Source organism: Papilio xuthus, unplaced genomic scaffold (genome assembly GCF_000836235.2).
Source record: "Papilio xuthus unplaced genomic scaffold, Pxut_1.1 DF826961.1, whole genome shotgun sequence".
NCBI classification, from domain to species: Eukaryota; Metazoa; Arthropoda; class Insecta; order Lepidoptera; family Papilionidae; genus Papilio; species Papilio xuthus.
In genome coordinates, this window is record NW_013531688.1 from 18,118 (window position 1) to 39,672 (window position 21,555).

Here is a 21,555-nt window from a genome sequence, read left to right on the forward strand (position 1 = left end):
GGGCGCGGGGTGCGCACGCGCATGCGCCCGCGCCCCCCGCGCACTCCGCCTCCCCCGCGGCACCCCACTCCGCGCCCGCGCGCTCCTCGTAGCTGCGCTAACATCACATGTCGTTGATAAAATCAGTCATAAGCTCGCTTGGAATAAATCGATTAGCGATTCTAAGACACGATAAAAATTACAAAACATCATGAGTGTCGAACCAGAGCAGGCGGAAATCGGGTCGCCCCCCATCGTCGTCCGCGGCCTCGGCGTCCCGGTCGGCGACGTCGCCGACCAGAGTCTCCTGGCGCAGCAGCAACGCCGCGCGCATCTGCCGCGCCTGTCGCCACACACCTCGCAAATCAACCACTTTATGAATGCATTCAAAAACTATTGTCAATCAAATAATAAAGTGGCGAGCTCTGTTGTCCCTCCGGATCCGACCTCCTCGTGCTCCTTTAGCTGCAGGTCCCGCTGCCGCATCTCCTCCAGCTGTGTCTTCTCCCTCACCATCTGCTCATAGAATGACAGCACGGGCTTGTTGTGTTCATGCAGAAATTGCTAGAAATGCAAAACACAAACAACAAGTGTAAAGTAAGTATTTGTACTTTATACAGACCTTTAGATGCGTTCTCATTATCTTTACAAAGTTGTGTACTTGTGCATTATCAAGATATTGTTTCACTTGTTTTGCTATAAGTTCTGTGTCCTCATGGTCTTGATTTAACTGCATGCTTACAACCTTGCTTACAACCAACACTTCAGCAGTGTCCTTGTTTAGTGGTCACTGATGCCATGGCATGGTGTTGCAAGACACCAGAGGAAATGCAGATGTATCACAAGATCAATGCTTGTATCCCACACTATTCAGTGGATCAAATTAAATCATATATATACCTGCGTATGGGTGGCCAGCTGATATATCATGACCTCCCCGCACATCTCCACCGCCAGTCGCTCCAGCTCCTGCAGTAATTTGTTCATGTTCTCTAGCGACAGCCCTCGCACACTTCGCACTGAAATTTTTGGAGGCCTTAAACAGAAATATATTATTTCAAGAACCAGGAAAATAAAAATTACATAACTAACTGGCAAAGAATAAAAAATAATAGTCTGGTATTGATATTATTGTTTCTGAAATGAATATTTCAATAATATCCTTACATAGCTTTTCTCAAAATTATGATAAGGAATCTACTAAATAGGATATAAATATAGAATTAGTCAGGACACTCACTTATCCGGATACAGAGGACAGCACTTGAAGGCCAGCGTGAGGGAGCAGTGCGCGCCGGCAGAGTCGTGCAGCGGCAGCAGCGCCAGCGTCACGTGCAGCGGCCGCCAGCCCGCCGCCGTATGCTCCTCCTCGCTCCAAATACCCTCTTCATCCCCAACCTCCACCACTGACTCCCCATATATTGACTGCACCCATTTAATTCGTATTCAATATCGCTTTTGGAAATGCTAAACACTGACTTCACAGGCCCTAATCAAAACCAGCAGTAGTTAGTTGATTCCCAGTCGGTTTGGATTCGGATAACTTCCTGTTTTGTATCAACTGTCAAATTTTGTATTTATATCCCATAAGGTAAAATCTTGTACCTTACTCAGATTTTGTTTAATAGCAAATGAAAAGTTTGCAATACACTAACAAAAATAAAACTTTTTATAACCTTTAAGACAATAAGTTCATTAGTTTGACGTTCTTCCGGTGTGTCGTCGCCCATATTACATTAATACTGATAAGTTTCTTCTTTTTTCGCAGTCTTAAACTCCCGAACACTTTTTATAATTTTGATATCAAAGTTGTCTCAAATAAAAACAACAACAACCAACTTAAACTTTTCCCATCTCTCCTACTAGCAAAGAGTATATAAAAGCTACAACTTTTGAGTTTTACCAGTGTTGCCAATAACAAAATAAAAAATTAACCCGGCTCGCTCGCCTCGCCGCCGATTAAATCCTGGACAAAATTATAACTTATAACAACAAGGCACCACAATCTTTTTTATTTTGTTTTTGTAACACAATTCATTTACGTCAAGTGACTTGTTACAATTTCATAATTTTGTTTGACTTATTTCCACCGGTTCAGAGAGCCTTGTCCAGCCTTTTCTAAGCCTTGTCGGTCTATATTTGTTCTAGATAGTCTGATTAGGTTCTTATTGCAGGTTTTTGATTAATTTTTGACATTGACAGAGAGCAGTAGGATAACGCATACAATATTCGTTGAGACGGCGACAATGTTGGCCTAATTCCAACCACTTTGTATACTGGCAGACATATATCAGAGAGCTTATCACCGCATCTGGGTCCTTAGTCTAGAAAAAGAGACAATTCAGACAAAATCCTTGAAATGGTTAGGAGTTAGAAACGTCAAGACGCCTAGACCACCTGACACAGCAGCTCGACGAACGGTATGGCTCAGCGCGTTGTTGATTCGAAGTTCGGCATCTTTGAGACCTGACTGCAGGCATGTATTGCGGTTACAGACATTATTTGTGGAGGAGCACGAGGCATTGGCTTGCTGCTTCCGTTATGTCGGAAACAAAGATTTTATGCCCCTTACCCTGATTGATGGCTTGGTTTGGCAACAAAAACTACTAGTTTTAGAACAATACATAGGTTGAGACCTGTTTCTATCTGCTGTTATATCAGCAATACTAAGCGGAACTTTATTGGGGAGAGCATTGGTTTCCGCTTGATAGACTGTCATAGTAAAAAATGAGGCTGTTGAAAGAGCCTGAAAGAGGACAAATCCCGCCCGGGGATATGGTCCGAGATGAAGTCTTGCTCCTGTAGTTATGGGAGCTTATGGTGTCACTGGTGCTTAGCGTAGGGCCTTAACCATTAATACAGGGGATTAGAGAAGGCCGACAAATACTCGATATAGGCTACTTACGCTTGAGCACGGCGTTTAGGGACCGACTGCTTGATGCAGATGCCACGTATAGCTGCTTTAAAGAGCGCCAACACGCCGGGCATCAGTTATTTCACTAGAGAAAAAAGAATTGGAGCTAAGTAAAAACCGATTTCGTACAACTAGGACATCGTGGGCGAAGGAAGTCAAGATTCGGGTTTAAAGGGGTAGACAGGGATGGCAGGGTGGCAGGCGGGCGGGGGCGTATGCCGCGGCGGGCGGCGATCGCAGTCAGACGCCAGCTGCGGGCGGCGGCGGTCGGCTCGGGAGCACGATGCGCATGCTGGCCGCGTTCGCGCTTGCGGCCTGCTGGCAGGCGGCTCGCTCCGCTCCGCCCGAGGCGCGTCTCGCGCCGCGGAACTCTACACCCGCGCGCACGCTGCGTTGCAGTGACGGACTCGTGCTACCCGCCTGGAAACCCCTCGAAGACGTTCCGACCCTCGATATTGCCTTACGCGGTCTCGTATATTTTTTCGCACTCCTATATCTGTTCATAGGCGTCTCTATAGTATCGGACCGGTTCATGGCAGCCATAGAAGTGATCACATCGAGAGAGAAGGAAGTACGCGTTCGACGAAACGGCAGCGAGCAGATAATCGTGGTGCGAGTGTGGAACGAGACCGTCGCTAACCTGACGCTGATGGCGCTGGGCTCGAGCGCCCCCGAGATCCTCCTGTCAGTGATAGAGATCGCAGGCAAGGATTTCCAGGCCGGCGACCTGGGTCCCGGAACTATAGTCGGCTCGGCCGCGTACAACCTCTTCGTCATCATCGCTATCTGTGTGGCGGTCATCCCCGATGGCGAGGTGCGGAAGATAAAGCACCTGAGAGTGTTCCTAGTTACCGCGACGTGGTCGGTCTTTGCTTACGTGTGGCTCTATCTCATCCTTGCCGTGATTTCACCTAGCGAGGTGGAAGTATGGGAGGGCGCCGTGACCTTCCTTTTTTTTCCAGCCACAGTGTTGACTGCTTATATAGCAGATAGACGTCTGTTAGTTTATAAGTACCTTAAGAAAGGTTATAGGGTTAATGAAAGAGGTGTAATCGTAGAAGCAGAGGGTGATGGTTCCGTGGAAATGGCTTTAAAACCAGGAGACGAGTTTGCGACAGACGACGAAGAAGGTCGTGAATTAGAGAAGTCTAGAAGAGAATACATTTCGGTTCTTCGCGAATTGAGGAGACAACATCCACAGGAAGACTTGGAAACAGTGGAAAGGATGGCTTTAGAGACGTTGATGTCTCGAGGTCCCAAATCAAGAGCTTTTTATCGTGTGGCCGCGACTCGTAAGATGACCGGTGGTGGGGACTTTTCCCGCAAAATCTCAGAAAGAGCTCAAAGCGATCTCAGCGAAGTAAAAGCTGAAATACAACGCCGCGAGTCGGAATCTTTGTCTCCGGAACCCAAAGGTCCCACCGTTCGGTTCGATCCCAATCACTACACGGTGATGGAAAATTGTGGATCGTTCGAAGTGAGAGTGATCCGCAGAGGTGACTTGAGCGGCGAGGTGACCGTCGAGTACTCCACGGAGGACGGCACGGCGGAAGCAGGCTCCGACTATATCGCGGCACGCGGCCGTCTCGCCTTCGCGCACGGGGAGGCCGAGAAAAAGTTTTGCGTCGAAGTGATCGACGACGACGTGTTCGAGGAGGACGAGCATTTCTACCTGCGCCTGAGTTCCCCGCACGGAGCCGCACTCGCTTCGCCATCCACCGCTACCGTGGTGATTCTGGACGACGACCACTCCGGCGTATTCGCCTTCCCTCAGAGGGACTTCGAGCTGACGGAGTCCGTTGGCACATTCGAGCTGCGCGTGGTGCGCACGGCCGGCGCCCGAGGCCAGGTGAAGGTGCCCTACTGGACGGAGGACGGCACCGCGAAGGCTGGCGCGCAGTACGAGGAGGTGCAGGGCTTCGTAGTCTTCGAAAACAACGAAACAGAGTAAGAGGCAACATTAATCTTTTTGTGATTACCTACCTAATTACCCAGTAACTATGGTATGTGATTACTCCATTAAAACATTATTTCCTAAGGTATTCTACGTTTGGTAGTTACTATAATAGATTCATTCAATTAATGTGTCTGCCAACCCAGTGAAGGTATTTTGGAATGTTTGTGGCAGGAGAAAAGAATAGAGCAAAGTCGGTGTGCGGTAAAAAGCGAGCGGAATGTCGCCATCTCGCTGCGCTAACTCGGTTATGGCACCAAAATACTCGGGCCTTTGTAGGACTTCGAGTGAAGCCGCACAAATTGAGCTCAGGGCATTACAGATGGTGGTCGAGTGCGACAGGGGGCACTCTGCACTCGGCCGGGCGGGCGACCTTCATCGCGATGGACTTAACGCCGTGCCCTCTCGCTAACACCGTATCCGTGACGTAAACCGATTGCTAATTAATTTCGATATTTGACAAAATGAAAAGGATGATACAATTATTATTATTGTAATAAAATTGCTCTTAATGACTAGATACGTACTGATAGATCATCACGATCTTCGGTATTATTCACTTAACCATGACATTCATCCGCCGTGACTATAGTATTGAGACATCTTGATGTCATTTTCTTTTCTTCAAAAGTTGATTATATAAGAATACCTACACCTCTACACACGCCGCTACTTAATCACTTTTACTTCCGGAATAAGATAATCTAAAGGCTCTGTTTAATATTGACAGTAAGTTGGGTGTAATGTTTTGATTCATTTCTTTAATTCTATAAATAATTTTAGTGTATTGTAATGAGTTGGCATCGCGCGCTGCCAACAAATTGTTTCATTTCGACCGGCGCCGACGGCAGACTTGCGCTCTGTTACTAAATGTCAAGCGTCGAGAGTCGACCGAACAGAGGCCAGCGGATGGCAGCGTTGAGCTGAGACATCGTCGGGCCGTTCATGAAATCAACTACCATTGTTCCAATAGTAGCCTAAGACTAAAACCTGACACGTGTGTATGTGTGTGTGCGTGTATGTGTGTCTGCGCCTGCGTGTATGTGTGTGCGGGTATACTTGTGTGGGATTCAATTGATTTAATCTGTACAGGTAATAAAATTAGGGCGAATATGCCGAAATTGCGAAGCGAACGCTGCTGATAGACATTCACAGTTGCAGTTGCGTTCCCGAATTCGTCTGAAACGCAGAGAATTTCGAATACATAATAATACATTTTTTTAAATTGTTGTCTCTCCGTCATTATGTCCGTATTAATTAGGCGGAACAATATACTATAGTATATCACAATTATGACAAATTAGTTAAATCTTTATGCTCATGTCCATAAATTAAAATATATATTGAATGTTTTTTTTGTGTGATTATTATATTTCTTCCCTTATTACATATTTTAAATATGTAGTCTTCTGTAATAAGTGGTATAGTTTCTTATGTCTTGTATAATATAATATTATTGTTGCGAGGCGACGGAAGCACAAATACAATTCAGTATAGCGATGATGTAGACACGCCGCGCCGGTAGTTGTTGCTAGAAGCGGAGGCAGATCCAGTAAATTGCTTCTTGGCTCAATCGACTCCGTCATTTCCTGCGCCGGCTCCGGCTCCGGCTCCGGCGCCAGATAACGCTCACAATTAACAACTTAGCAACGCGAAACACGAAACGCAATTTGCAAAAACGATAATAATTGATTAGTTTGACAGTTCAAACTTTTGAAACATCGATTTTTTTTGCTGTCGTACTTAATTCACTGGTGTCACAACGAAAAAAAACATGCACGCGTTAGGCCTAATTTTAGTCCCCGATCCCTTACCACAGTTTTTTTATTAGGAGAGCCGAGTGGATTAACGGGGGGTCGTGTCACGCCGGGTTATTGAGTGCCGTGAATTTAGCCCGTTAATCGACTGACCCCGAAGAAAGGTCTCCGACATGTCTGAAATTGTACGATAACTAGATCGAAATAAACTTGAGTAAAGCCGTGATCTTTAGTTAGAGTTGTTAATTTATTTTGGAATGCTAGTGGTATAGTAAATTTATAATGTTAGTGCTAATGATAAGAGAACGTAGTACAAAATAAGTGTTAATGAACATAAAGCGCTGCTGTAAGGAGAGCTGCGAACGCGCATCTTCAGTTCGCACGCCCTTAATGAGCGGTTGCGGTGGACCGTGCTTCAAAAAATATACAGTAAACGAAGAAATTATAATACATTAATCTAATTTCCTGCAGTGACGGAGCTAGAGCAATAATTGATGTGGCCTTTGAGGTACTTAATTGCTGAACGGCCATTTTTTCAAGTCTAAATTCAATGTATTCCTTTAAATCGAGCCGCCAGCGATGGATTTCCCGACCCAGCCGCTATAGGCCTCATATTATAATAACACCGCTCCTTTTCTAATCAACCGGAAACCTAATTATAGTCCTTTTTCTCTTCCTAACGTTTTCTTATAATCAAAGGATGTCATTAAATGTAGGCAGCGAATGTGCAATAGCAGATGTTTATGGGCAACGGACGCTTCGTTTTTTCGGCGAATTCAGTTTCTCGTTTGTCACTGTATAATATATAAAAAAAATAAAAGCTACAAAGCTCAAGTAATATATCAACGGTGATGCACAGTCGTAACTAATTTAGCATATTATGTATATGTAAAAGTTAAATCAATTTTATATAAAATGTAGTTAGAAGAAAGCCGCAATGAAACTGCGCTTCCAAGGACGGTCATAAATTTATATGAAGTGAGCGTAAGGTGAGTGATCGATAGCATTAGTGATGCATTGGCCCTCGCCGTCCCCCGCACCGCTGTCCCGCGCCCTTCTCGCGCCCTTCTCGCGCCCCTCCCGCGCCCCTCCCGCGCCCTTCACAACTCTCTGACAGATGTTTCTATATGAATACCACATCACAAGATTGCTAATTTCTTCTGACTCTTCCCATAATTTTTCTCCATAGGATATATGCATGAGAAATCGAGCTGCTTGTAACTTGATCGAGCTGTAGCATGTACATACTGTGCGTAACGGAAGCTGTACAACTTATTGTTTTATTGCAGAAAGTTCATTCCTCTGCACATCATAGAAGAGGACAGCTACGAGAAGGACGTGCTGTTTTATGTGAACCTGGGAGAGCCGGAGCTAGTGGACGGTATGCTATAAAACTACTTTGTTCTCATTCACTCTCAACGCCTGTTCACCGTGTTACGTCGCACGCCGTGCACGCAACACGTAACACGCAACGCACGCGTGTCACGCATGCAGCACAATAATTCACTGTGTGCTGGTCATTGTCTTTCTTACCGGTAAACGGTGTTTCTATTAAAGCGATTAAAAGACAATAATTTTGTCTGGGTATCGTTGTTTATCGTCGATATATTTATTTATATTGTACTACTATTAGCCTCCGCCCTAAAAAAAAGAGATGTAAAATGTGCATTCTTGGTGCCTGGTTTTCTGGAGGCATTACGATAGAACCAATGCAAAGGAACATGAGTGCGTAGAACAAAAAAGAACAACTCGAATGTCAGCTTGTAAGATGCGCAATGCAAAAGAAAAATTGGGTCGGGTGGTACATTATGGTATCCATGAGATGAAAAAGTCGAGGAAAGCGCTTCAGGCGATGAGACACTCTCCCTCCCAATGATCCAGGTCACTGGGAGTAGATGTAGATGTCAAAAATCAGATTGGAATTATTATTGAAAAAATTATAATTTTCTTTTTAAATGTCGGATGCGTCACACCCCACCACAATACGGTTCCCGGCCACTACGACGACTAGTAAACCTTGAAGATGACGCTCAAACAGGAAATATTTTGTCGGAAATTTCGATGAATTTTGTATCTTCGTATGAACTCTATGTGCGATTTGTGCAGCGCGCCGATAGAGATCGGGCGTACCACTAATTAGGAAACTTGGGAACATAAACTTCCGTGAGATATTGACTTACGGTGAAGCAAATTCTGACGGCTGAACAGTTTAAACATTTTTCGTTGAGAATGATTTCTTCCTCTTCCTTTTCTTATTTTATATGAAATACCAGCAGATTTTTGTTAATTTACTATTGTTTTTTGTACCATTCCAAGTAAGTTTGTGCTGTGATATGGTTTACAACAATAGCAGAATGGCGGGATTCGTACTATCGACCATGTGATCGGAAATCCGTACCCTTAACTATTATGCTAATGGGGTTTCGAGACACATTAACGTTCAAGCTACGTTAAATAGAAATTTTCGTAAGTTTCTCAGTTACATTTACACAACGAAAGAGGTGCTGCTCAAATCTACAATAATAAATAATACAAATTCAGCCAAGGTTCCGTCAAAATATTTCTATATTAGCTTCGGGCTCATACAATGTGCGCAACAATTAAAATTATTAAGAATGTATTGCACTAAAACACTCCGTCTGTCCACTTTTATATAAAACATAATAAGGTAAAAAATATTTTGTATGTTTAATGTGTACTATATAATAATAACGTTATATGTCATTATTGTGATGTGATGTGAGTGGAGAGGAGAGGAGAGACGCGGTGTACTCGTGCGCACTCACTTAGCGACGCGACGCGACGCGACGCCTCCGTACCTGCGCTCTGCGCTCTGCGCTCTGTGCATTCACTTTGACGTTTTTTTTTCCGCCCGATTGACGTTGTCGTGTTGTCGTCGCCGCGCCCTCTCTGGCTGCCTTCCGTGCCTTCCGCACCACCTCTATTTCTCCCAAGTAAGACTCGCTCCTTCTCTTTTAATTAAATAGCGTTGTTTGTTTTGTCCATTGATTTTCTTCATATTTAGTTTAAACTTGACACAATACTTTAGCTTTAGCGCTTCAAAAGTGTCGTAATATTTTTATGAACTCGTACTGAGTGAGCGACGCTAGAGCTTTGCTAAGTCGAAACTTTCACTTTTACATCGTGTCCACCGTAACTTGTGATCGAGCGCCTCCTCGCCGGTCACCGGTTACCAGTCACAGCGTCACGTAGATGTTCAGACTTCCCGTAGCCGTAGCCACTGTCACATTCTGTTTTCTATTCAATAGCATTCAATAATACGTAGCTGCCAGTATCGCTAAGTGTGGACGCAACCATCTTCTATCCATCTCTATACGCAGCAGGAAGCCGGAGAAGGAATTATTATTTGGTTTATGATTACCATCTACTTTGGTAGACATTTGTAATGCGACAGACAGATTAGCAGACACGATGTAACGGCGCTCCATCCCGAAATGATTTCACATCTTCTACGGGAGAAAATGCCGGTAAGTCCCGAAGGCAAATTATGTGGCCGCTTTAAGTATACTTATGGTAAGTATAAACAGTTTAAAACTGAACCGTGAAACAAAATATATTTATTACACTCACGAAAGTAATCGGCTGTTATGTTTTGCTAAATTTAAAACAAATAAATACGGCAAACAGACTGCGGTGGGCACGGTGGTCGCGGGCGGCGTGGCGGGCGGGAGTCAGCCGAGCACCTGGTCGCGCTGCCGGACCAGGAGGCAGCGGTGGCAATGCGGGGTCTGCCGCGTGCCGGCGACCTCACGCGTGCGCAGCTTAGGGTCAAAGAGAGCAAGGAGTTTAAGGTTCCTCCCCTGTTTATTTACAATATCAAGTAAATTATGACTATTTATACCACGGCCTCTTTAGAATGAGGAGAGGCGCCCTCGACCCGGTCTACATGTGGCCTCCGTCACGTCTTGTTGCAGAGCACGGTAGACAAGCTGGTGCAGCGAGCGAACGCCTCCATCATAATCGGGACGTCGTCGTGGAAGGAGCAGTTCGCGGAGGCGCTGACGGCTAGCTCAGGTGGGGGCAGCCGACCGACGTGTGCCTTGAGTGTTCAGTCGCGATAAGAGTAGACGCAGGTCGCTGAGTGCGCGTCTCTTTGTTCGCAGGGTCCGACGAGCCTGAGACTTCGCCCTCGTGGTCGGATTACGTCCTCCACGTGATCACTTTGTTCTGGAAAATCATTTTCGCGTTCGTCCCCCCCACCGGTGAGTGGCTGCTCTGTGCGGCAGCGACAACATTTCGTGTATGAATACTTGATGACATTTAAACTTATAATACTTTAATATGTACAACAAGCGAGTTATGAGAAATCATTTAAAGAGAGGCTTTATCGTTTTACAGGAAAGATGACATGTAATATAATATATGTACATACTTATACTAATTATAACAGTGTATTTGTTGTTTTTGATGGTTGTGGTAACAGACATCGGGGGCGGGTACTTGTGCTTCGTGGTGTCAATCGTATGTATCGGGCTGGTGACGGCCGTCATCGGCGACGTGGCCGCACACTTCGGCTGCACGCTCGGCATCAAGGACTCCGTCACTGCCATCGTGTTCGTCGCGCTGGGCACCAGCATACCCGGTTTGCTTCACCTCATGCTTTTCATTTCACTACTTTACTTGCGTCTAATGCTAATAATTTCTCGTACTAATGTATAGTTAATTTGTTTTTCGGTGAAATATCTATTCCACTAAAGCAATATCTCGCGACTGTCACGAAGCGTCGCAGCCGCACCACTGCAATCCATTATGTTTCTAATTAAAAGCAGTCAGTCCCATGTACATAGAAACATAAAATGAAATGAAGTGATTGTAGTAAAGGGATAGGGAAAGATGTATAAGAAATGCGTGTGCGCAGACACGTTCGCGAGCAAGGTGGCGGCGATCCAGGACCGAACAGCCGACGCGTCCGTAGGCAACGTGACGGGCTCTAACGCGGTCAACGTGTTCCTCGGCATCGGCGTGGCGTGGACCGTAGCCGCCGCCGTGCACCGCGCGCGCGGCGAGCCCTTCCACGTCGACCCCGGCAAGTGAGCGCAAATATAATCAATCATGTGCACGAAATATAAACATTTTACTTTGATATTACATACACACGCCAATTTTATTCATCTATATATTTAGATAGTTAAACTCCATCTGATGTTCACGGTGATGCGATCGCAAGATGCGCTTTAATAAAGTACCCGCTCGCTATCGTCCGTCGAGCGGACTCGTGCGCTGACCGCATATTCAGGTGATTCCGATCGGTGGCTCGGCTGGCGGGAGTGGTCTCGGTACTTGATAAGCAAATCACTGATTGCCACCAACTTGTATTTCATATATAAATGGTGAATCATGTGAGGTTTGCGATCGGCCGGCGACCCGTGATGCGCGGTGCCGGCCGAGCGTCGGGCACGTAGTAAGCGATTGCGCGATCGGCAGCTTGGCGTTCAGCGTGACGATGTTCTGCTCGGAGGCGGCGCTGGCGGTACTGGTGCTGCTGCTGCGGCGGCGGCGCTCTGTGGGCGGCGAGCTGGGCGGCCCGCGAGGACTCAAGCTGCTCACCTCCGGCTTCTTCTTCTCGCTGTGGCTGATCTATCTACTCATGTCCGGCCTCGAGGCGTACGACGTAATTAAAGGGTTTTAAACTCAATAAATATCGGCCTTTAACTGAATTGTGTTCATCCGCAAATGAACTATTATAAGGTGAAAGTAACCGTTGTGTTCTGTTAAAGTTTATATTTTCACATTTAGTGCTATAGTAGTTATGTATAATAATAAAAGATAAAGATCTAAAAGTGTCGAAAAGTGTCGTGCTCAAATGTACAGCTTTAGAACTGTTGTCGTGTTTTCCTCTTCCTCTAGTCGTTTCACTTTCATAGTTCCATTAGAGATTAATGTAGCATTAAAGGCTGTGCTATCGAACGTCTAATTACATATATAATGTAAGTAAATTATAATTAGGAATAAGTAATACATAAATAAAGTAACAATAGATGTCATCACTTGCATCGATTTCGATACGTATTTTTAATAATTGTTAACACCCATCGAGATAGAATTAACCAAGATTTTATAAAAGCTTTGACGAAATACTCGTATCATATAAATAAGGCAGTGTGGGGTGAACCGATGTGCTGGAGACTTGATTGTAACTGGTGGTGTCCGGCCGGTGGTGTTATGCCCTTGCTACTAAATATAAGCTGAGTATGTGTTCATACGAATATCCTCCACTCTAACTATTAAGTCATATAAAATAAATTTATGAATCCTTCCTACTGCACTGCAATTCTTTCATATAATGCACTGTTTCTGAGACCTCTCTATCTCTCTCTCTCTCTCTCTAGTATCTATTGATTTTAATTAAACAAAAAATAACATAAGTATAGCCGTGGATCAGGCGGCTCGAGCAGCCAACAGCGACTCCAGCTGGCTGGGGGGAGGCGAGGCTAAACTTTCTTATCTATGACACTGAGTCATAGGACGCGGCTGCCGGCAACTACAAACTGTGCCCCATTTTATTATAGTCTAACATTATATTATAGTATACAAAACTAATTATGTTTATAAAAGCAGAAACAAAATTTCAAAGTAAAATTATAAAAATGGACATGATATATGCGCGAGGGAGACCCTGTCACTGTCACTGTCACTGTCACGTCGCATCGCATCTTTACATTTTTCTCAACACACGCTACGTAGTAAAAGGAATTGTGCAGCTAAAAAGTTTCTGATAAATTATTCACTTTTATATATAAATGATTGATGAGAAAAACATTTTATATTTATGTATTATAATATATAATAACAGCTTATATGGAATATATTTATACAAATATATTGTACATAGTTTGAGAAAGCTTATACAGCGTTATTATTGTTTACAGATGTTTTATATATTATTATTATTATACTCGTATGTAACTGGTTTGAGATCAGCCGACATTTATACAGAGTCATTGTTGTTGTGTACTGACTACTTTTAATTTTATATAGTTGTTATATTTAAATGGAAAGTGTTCAATGTGTCATTTGAGTCGTTTGTGAACTTTGTTTACTAGTGGCAGGTGCCACGGTGCCTACATATTTCTATAAGGTACTACTAATAAGTAATTCTCGGTATGTAACGGCAGCAGACGCGTCAACTTCGGTCAATTCTAACATTTCACCAGCAAAACCTAACGTAAAACACAATGTTCTTTACTTTGTATTTATCAAGCGAATGCTGGTAATAAAATAACTTGTACGACTTTCCAAGCTGGTAAATCTTAGGATTGACCTGCGTTTGTGCTTTTGCAGTAGCATATTGGTACATAACTCAAGTACGATAATGTCTTACACATTGTGCAATTAATAAACTGTATTGTTGTTTAGCTGATATATAAACACGGCTAAACACTCACATATATTCGTCCGGTGGCGGCACCGACTAGTTTCGAGCCCATTCCGGGCCCTTCATCAGGATGAGCGAGCAGTGAGCGACGGGCCGCGTCCGCGAAATAATACCAGTACCACTCATCCTGATGAAGGGCCCCCGATGGGCTCGAAACTAGTCACTGCCGCCACCGGACGTATATACGTGAGTGTTTAGCCGTGTTTATATATCAGTTTAGTATAATGTCTCACGAAAGTTTGAATGTATTGTTGTTATTCTTATTATATACACATTTTCATATACAAATTTAATTTAATTTGCACTAATCCTGTCTAAGTATTTAGTCGCACGCATGGCGGCCACGTGTAAAAGTGGACGCAGCCAGTTTCGCCGTGGCTAGTCGGCAGGTCAGCCAGTCGATCACTTGCAGCTCACTTTGAGACGCGACGTGACGACGTGCCCTCATTGTCATTGCATCGCCGCAGACGTCGCACAGTGGGCAATTCTTTCGGTTTTCATAGACTTGTTCGTCGCACATTTTTATGTATTTTTTTTGGTTGTCTCCATAAAAATGTACAGGGACATAGTTCTAACAACGACGTATGCATCGATTTAATAAATATTACTATATAAGTCATGTATTTAAGTCAAAAATAGCAGACGACAATGTCTATGAAAACGGAAATTACTAACCAGTGTGCGTTGCCTTGCGCAAAGCAAATGAATCGAGCTGCTCGTACGTTATTATTATTAAGTGTAGGTAGACATATCCAGTGTTTCAGTCTGAATCTCGGGCGATATATTCGTTCTAGCGAACAGGAGATTCGTAAGCGGCAGTGCAGTGCGCTGTCTCATAATTATCTATGCTACGAGTAAATATAAATATTCAAAGTATTTATTTACGAGGTTGACTGTTTATTGTGATTTGAATAATGTTCCACTTAGTTATTTATATACATAAATACATACATACATACATATATATAGGTAGTTATGTTTTATTGTATTTGTATGTAATTGTTTTCGTCCAGCATTAGAGGCTAGTGGCTAGCGGCTAGTGGATAGCGGCTAGTGGATAGCGGCCAGTGGATAGCGGCCAGCGGCTAGCGGCTAGCAGTAAGAAATGAAAATGTTTTCATGTTTGTAATAAAGTTGTTATCACTAATATGTAGGTACTAAGTTTATTTGTTATTTGCGAACTGCGAGTGGTTTCTTAGATTTTGATTATTTTTTAATATTCTTTAACAAATGCATGAATTATTTTTATAATAATATTGAGAAAGTGCGCGCTTTCGTAGCGCAGACTGCGGGGCGCGGGGCGAGGTGCGCGGGGCGCGGGGCGCGGAGATATTGTCGTTTTAGTGTTTTATACAGGTAATAAAAATAGTATGGATAAATGATTAAGTACATAATGTGAATACAAATAGAGATTTCATTATTGAAGATATATGTTTGTTTCAATTGCATTGATTAAGTTCGCAATTACAACGCCCTCCACTCCTCCACTCGCGCCTCTCGCCCTCGTCCTCGCCCTCCACCCACTGCGCCAACGCCGGCGACCGGCCTCTGTCGTCGCATCTGTTTATGCCTCTTATATAATGCGCAAGTGAAGGAGGCAGGCACAGAGGCACGCAGACGCCGACGCCCGGTGGACTGCTGAATGATTTGTTACAGCGTGCGATGTGTTTAGTACAAAAATTAAAGAATATTTATATTCAGTGTCTGTGTGTGTTATTTCAATATTGCCATCCCTCACATTATGTTTGAAAATAATAGAGACAGCAATAGTGTATATATACAAGTACAACTTTATCGATGGCGCCACGTCAGCTTCAGAAAAGTTTGCGATGTTGTGTATAGCAGCAGAAATCGATTATACTTAGTTATTTACAAATTGTTATCAGCAAGGGGCAAAGTGCCCACTGTGCGGCGGCGGCCAGCGACCTACACCTACATCTACTGGCCGAGGCTGATTATTATTTCAGAATAATATGACACCGGTATTATAAGCAGCCAAATCGACCTATTAAAGTGTACAATGTAAACAAAGTAAGCTTGCAATCTGCACACAAAAAGACGAGACGCGACGCGACGCCTGAAAATGTTTGTTAGAGAGTCGTTCGAGGAAATAAATGATTCACTACCTTCGCCGCATCCGCACCCCCCCCCCCCCCCCTCCACCTCCACCTCCACCTCGACACTACTCAATATTGTGTCCTATTACAAAATACATCATCTTAAAAACAAAATGTTTAAGAAAAAAAGTTGTTGTGTTAGCTAATTAACAGACAGAGAATCTCTTTAGTAGGGACTGAATAAATTAACCGACTTAGTATTACGTGGATCTGATAACTTTTTACGTTAGAAAAAACTTAGTTGCGACTGGGCTTTATTTGACAAGTTTTTTTTTGTACTTTTTATCACAACAACTTGGGAAATGTTAGATTTTAATTTATAATATTTTGGCAAACGTGGAGATCCCGGTGGTTTTATTTGCTACGTGACTCGTAGTTGTAAGGTGTCGCGGTGTGCGCGGTGTCGTAGCAGAGCTGTAGGGGTGCCGTAGCGCTCGAAGGCAATAAATTACGCCGCAGAGCTTAATGTCCTCGAAATAAGAAGCACATTAGGAACTCGCGTATCTTTATTTGTACTGTTATATATTTACATATACATGTAGTAAAAAAGAGTTATTTAAAAATTAAAAACAGACACTCCAATTTATTTATATGTATAGGTTTATAGTTTGCAAGAGAAAAAGTGAGTGAATTTGCCCATAGAGATCCAAAACTGCATATGCGTTACCTACCAGTAGTCGACGTAGGAGGGGACAGAAATTAATATTTTCCTTTAATAAGCGTTCCCTCCACCATCAAATCCATTTTTCCTTCACATGCTCTCCTTATAAAAAAAAGAGTGGGAAGGGAAAGAGTACTAAAATTAGGTCTCCGACACGTGTGGTGAACGGATGAAACGCGGAATTGCTTCTCGTGGTGTTGCGCCGGGCGAGGCGAACATTTCGGGTAGATGTTGTTGCTGGCGTCTACCACCTTTGTTTTATTTACATCGTCTAACACAATCGTCAAAACAAACCGAATTCTCGAAAACAAATAAATGGCTTTATGAATGTTGATGGAAAATTCATTGAATTTCAAATAGAGTTTATTCGTAAATCTGGTTTGTTTGTTCGCGGGTAAGTAAATACAATAAATAAACATTGCGTGCAAACACTGCGCCCCCTCCCCTAGCCCCGTGCCCCACCTCGTGCGCCCCCCTCACACGAGACTCTCCTCACACAAAGCAACAGCTCTGGTTTAATAATATTTTGGATAACATTTTATTATAATTTAAAAGAATTTTAATGTCAAACAAGAGTGAATAAATATAAAAGAGAATGATGTATGTATGTAGATTTGAAAAATGTATTCTTAGATGTTTTGTATACGTTGATAGTGTAGTGTGAATGGAAGAACATTAACAAAGGAAATTTATGGCGCGTATGTGAGCGGCAGTGATTGTCAATGCCGCCTCAGATGGTGTTATACCATCCGGATTGGTGAAATACTCAAGAATAGCGATATTAAGAGCTGTGGAAACCGAGGTGTATGTATGTGTAGGTGTATGAAAGTAGAAGAAGCGAGAGAAGTACATCAGAAGCGTGTTAGGTAAATGCAGGTCCCTTCTCTGTGTCTATGGGTTACGGGCGTGAGTTATATTGTTGCTGTTGTTTTGACATTATTCAGAACTGGTTAAGTCGAAACTGATGTGTTCGATGTAAAAGGGTTCACATGGTATCAGTCGAAATTCGTAAGCATAAATAGAGCTAGGCCACGAAACCAGGTAAAGTATAAAAATGAATGTAATAATTGAATGTTACATAGGAATGAGAAACACGCGAGGGAGAGCGAGGCTCGTGTCGGCGGGGCCGAGGCGCGCCGGCCATTGCTGGCCACACGTCCTCCGGAAACTACTTTATGTAGTGTACATTCATTGAATTCCACCACCGGTGATGTTATAAAACATTCACATGTTTTTGCGCCGGAATGTGACAATGTTTTATCCGTGCATGCCGCCACTGGCCGAATGCATTTTACCGCACGTTAGGGGTGACTAGACCAAAGTCAACCAGGCTGGCCAAGTGGGGGTTCGATGACTTTACATGTACCTTTAAATTTCTTCTCAGATATGCAGATTGCTTTGAAAATCGGGTTAATTGATACATGACGGGCTTCGAACCCAGTACCTGCAGATTACAAGTGAAGTGCTGAGCCACCGACGCTTATGTATAAATGTAACCTTGACCTATTCGATTTGTTGAAAAGGGATTAATATATTATTATGTTTAAAAAGCAAGCCGAGCAGAATTCCTTTCATAATTGCAAAGTTCCGTGTTCAAGATTCAGGCCGCGCCGGTGCTCCCTCTTAATCGCTAACCGAGGGAGAGGCCGATAGGGGGAGAGGGAGGTGTAAGATGGCTGTCGACTGCGAGGCTTCCCCCCCCCCTCACCCCCAAGCTAATTGAATCAACAAGAAAATCCCTTTTGTTTTATTTTGAGAAGGCGGAACCGAGCGCATCATTACACATAAACTGTTGTTTTAGTTAAAACATAATACTGGTTAAAAATTAATCGACATCACAGGGGACCGAAGAGCTGCCAGCTACCTCGGTCCAAGAATTAGTTTAGCTGTCCAAAGGGAGAACGCTGCCAGTATTTTCGGGACCTTGCCTAAAGGGACTCCTTTTAATAACATATTTTAGTAAATTATTCGTTTTTTAATATTTTATTTTATATCATAGATTTAAGACTATATGTAATTATAGAAATAAGGATGTATAATAAATTACTAATACTGGTTATGTACAAAAAGGTATGTGTATTATGTATTTAATGAGTTTCTAAAAAAAGGAACATAATAGTGTAAGAGCGGACAGGAGTCCGACCTCAGTCCGTCTCATTATCACATGTGACATGGCATGTGTTTTTTATGTAGCTATTTTTAAATGAATTCATTTTAATAATCTTTTTTATCCCCTTCAAGCGGACACGCATGTGATCACATTCTCTGTTTCACAAATGGATAAATATAACAAAATCATCATCATCTTGCCCAGGGAGACCCTGCGGAGATGCGGCTAACTGCGTACCACACTTCCCTACATCTCATCAGCCGTCGTGTCTAAATTCACTTTGCATAATAACAAAATAATAATAAAAATAACTAAATAAGTTAAACCTCTACCGAGCATGTAATCATGGATTTTACCTCTAAGTAAATATGATATCAGATCTGTTTTATTAGTACTAATAATAGTACTAGTACATACACTACTCCTATTAGTTTTATTTTATTTCAATTCTGCGCTGACGCGGACGCGAAAGGAGGTTGCTAGTGTTTAAAATATGCTTATTAATTATGTATGTGTTCCAAGGCGAGCCTCCCCATTCACAAGTTAATTTATAGTGGTAAACAAACAGCTTACCAGAAAATAATCTTATTGAGGCAATGGTATATTTTGGTAAGGTAATGTCTATTCCCGCGCCACCGCCTCCGCCACCGCCTCCGCCTCCGCCTCCGCCACCGCGTCCGCCTCCGCCTCCGCCTCCGCCTCCGCCTCGGACACGACACGCATTACACGACTAATTTAATAAAGCGGTATATTTAATATTTTCTGCCAAACAACCGCAAGATCTGACGACACTAATATTTTCTTAGTTATTTTTTTAGTTTTATTAGCGAATTTAAAACGTCATCGCTATGGGCTCCGGTGGCATGCCTCGGTTTTAACATATCAGTATGTACACCTATCATACAGTTTTAGACAGAAGGTGTTTGCGATCTCAAAAAAAAACAATACACTCGAACCGATGATAATCTCCGTCTTTTTGCAGTTGGCTAAAAGTATAATTTAAAAACTACTTTAAATAAGACCCTATTAAAGGTAGCTGCTCTCCATAAACCTAGCCCAGATCGCAAGTCGGCGACGCCCCTGTCTCCATCTATTTGATGAAGAAGAGCCCTCGTTTATCCCCAACGTCACATTCATCGAGGAAATGTGGAAATATTTCAACTCAACGGCCGTCTTGTGTGTGTGTGGTTGTGACGCTGCGATGTTATCATTTTAATTGTAGCGTTTTGTTTACAAATGTATCGCGGCGGTGGTGCGGGTGCGTGGCGGCCGGCAGCGGCAAGGATAACTTCCTCGTGGTAGCAAGGCCGGCGGCGGGCTCTGCCCTGACTCGTGCAGTGCGGCGACGCACACGGGCACGTGCACACCACTGCTCCTCTGCACGATTTGCGTCGCGTCGCGTCTCACTTTGTGTCATCCGTAGCAGTGGGATTATAAAAGTAATAGTTATTTCGTGCTGTGATAAAAATAATAAGAAACGCAGTTGATTCCGCTTTCACTAATAATTATTATAGGATTTCGATAGACCTTTTATTTATGCGTCGTAAATAGTTCCTGCTTAGGTTTTGTCGATTTTGCCATATACGCCGTTATAGGCCTAGGTAACACAGCAGCACGGCGTCGCGTCGCGATGTTATATAGTCCATAGCTTGTCTTAATCTTAGGTTTGTCATTTTTGTCAACTACGTATATTATCTGGTCGTATTACTATAAAACGCGATTTTGATTCACTGAGATTAATGTAATTCGCAGGAAATGTTACGACACATATCATTTCCGGTGAATTGAATTATATTTAAGGTAACAAACATACATAACATTTGCATCAAATTTCCTTTTGCCTTTAAAAGTAGATGAAACATAAATCTATAGATTACAGTTTGATAGTTGACAGTGAGAAGCGAAATTAAAGGGTGAAGCTACAATAATTCGCATAGAGTTGATATGGTTAAAGGGCTAATATATTTGTTTTTCGTAATTTTTCCTCGAAATGGTAAGTTTTATCAAAGATGATCTTACACTGAGTTATTCATAAAATTCCCTATCAAATACTTCTTCTTACTTTTCTTAAAGATCAACTATATCTGAGATATTGCGTTTGAAACAGTTGGAAAAGTCGTAGTTATTCCAGGCGACCGTGATTTCTTCCATGTGAAAGAACATTTTTGAGAAAACTCGGAAGAGTTAAATCCGTTCTTTTTCTTGCAACGGATTTCTGAAAATCATTAAGTATTTCTGCTGTAGAAATAACATTTTTGTAAAAAAAAACATTAACCCGCACCTCATACCTTTTTGGGATCCGTAAAGAAAAATAATTTCTTAGTTCTCGGCTATGCAGTTGCAGGAACATCTATCCAAAATTTCAAGTCTCTAAATGTATCTTGATTTATCAGAAATATTGACCCATCCATCCATTCAAAGATGCAAAGAAAGAAGGATTCTAATTCCCGACAGAGGTTCAATGGGGCTTTTCCGTTTTGACATACAATGGTGTACATTCCTACTAATTTCAGCTCTATGCGATTTTTTCTACGTACTTCGCGTCGATCCGTTGAAATATAATATTTACATAGAAGAGAAAGCATTCGGAATGGCAAGGACTTTACTGTCAGCTTGCTACTAATATAAGTAATACGAAATTCTTCCATTTATATTACATCGTCGACA

General features: G+C 42.9%; 2 protein-coding genes across 3 annotated transcripts in view; one reads left to right on the plus strand and one right to left on the minus strand.

Annotated features, from left to right (window-relative positions):
- Positions 1–2,101, minus strand: part of Gcn2 (eukaryotic translation initiation factor 2 alpha kinase Gcn2) — a 9,561-nt gene extending 7,460 nt beyond the window's left edge. The window contains exons 1-6 of the mRNA XM_013315016.1: positions 1,656–2,101; positions 1,220–1,404; positions 880–1,015; positions 427–543; positions 204–322; positions 45–97 (exon numbers count right to left, since the gene is read on the minus strand). Coding sequence (XP_013170470.1) covers positions 45–97; positions 204–322; positions 427–543; positions 880–1,015; positions 1,220–1,404; positions 1,656–1,709 — 664 coding nt within the window. The 5' untranslated portion in view covers positions 1,710–2,101. The remainder of the gene's footprint in view (positions 1–44; positions 98–203; positions 323–426; positions 544–879; positions 1,016–1,219; positions 1,405–1,655) is intronic.
- A 1,069-nt stretch (positions 2,102–3,170) lies between these two features.
- Calx (sodium/calcium exchanger 3) lies at positions 3,171–14,035 on the plus strand. 2 transcript variants are annotated; one of them, XM_013315647.1, is made up of 8 exons: positions 3,171–4,840; positions 7,894–7,985; positions 10,253–10,416; positions 10,540–10,639; positions 10,729–10,827; positions 11,049–11,207; positions 11,484–11,655; positions 12,050–14,035. In XM_013315647.1, exons 1-8 carry the CDS (start codon positions 3,177–3,179, stop codon positions 12,252–12,254), a joined length of 2,655 nt encoding a protein of 884 aa, XP_013171101.1. In that variant the 5' UTR covers positions 3,171–3,176; the 3' UTR covers positions 12,255–14,035. The 2 variants fall into 2 exon arrangements, with proteins under 2 accessions (XP_013171101.1, XP_013171102.1); XM_013315648.1 differs by having other exon boundaries at positions 10,301–10,416.
- The last annotated feature ends 7,520 nt before the right edge of the window (positions 14,036–21,555 follow it).

Excerpts from the sequence above, each read along its gene's own strand:
- Calx (XM_013315647.1), top strand. The coding sequence starts at position 3,177 with ATGCGCATGCTGGCCGCGTTCGCGCTTGCGGCCTGCTGGCAGGCGGCT. Across the intron at positions 7,986-10,252 it reads AGAGCCGGAGCTAGTGGACG|ACTGCGGTGGGCACGGTGGT; the intron begins GTATGCTATAAA and ends TACGGCAAACAG. Across the intron at positions 11,656-12,049 it reads TTCCACGTCGACCCCGGCAA|CTTGGCGTTCAGCGTGACGA; the intron begins GTGAGCGCAAAT and ends CGCGATCGGCAG.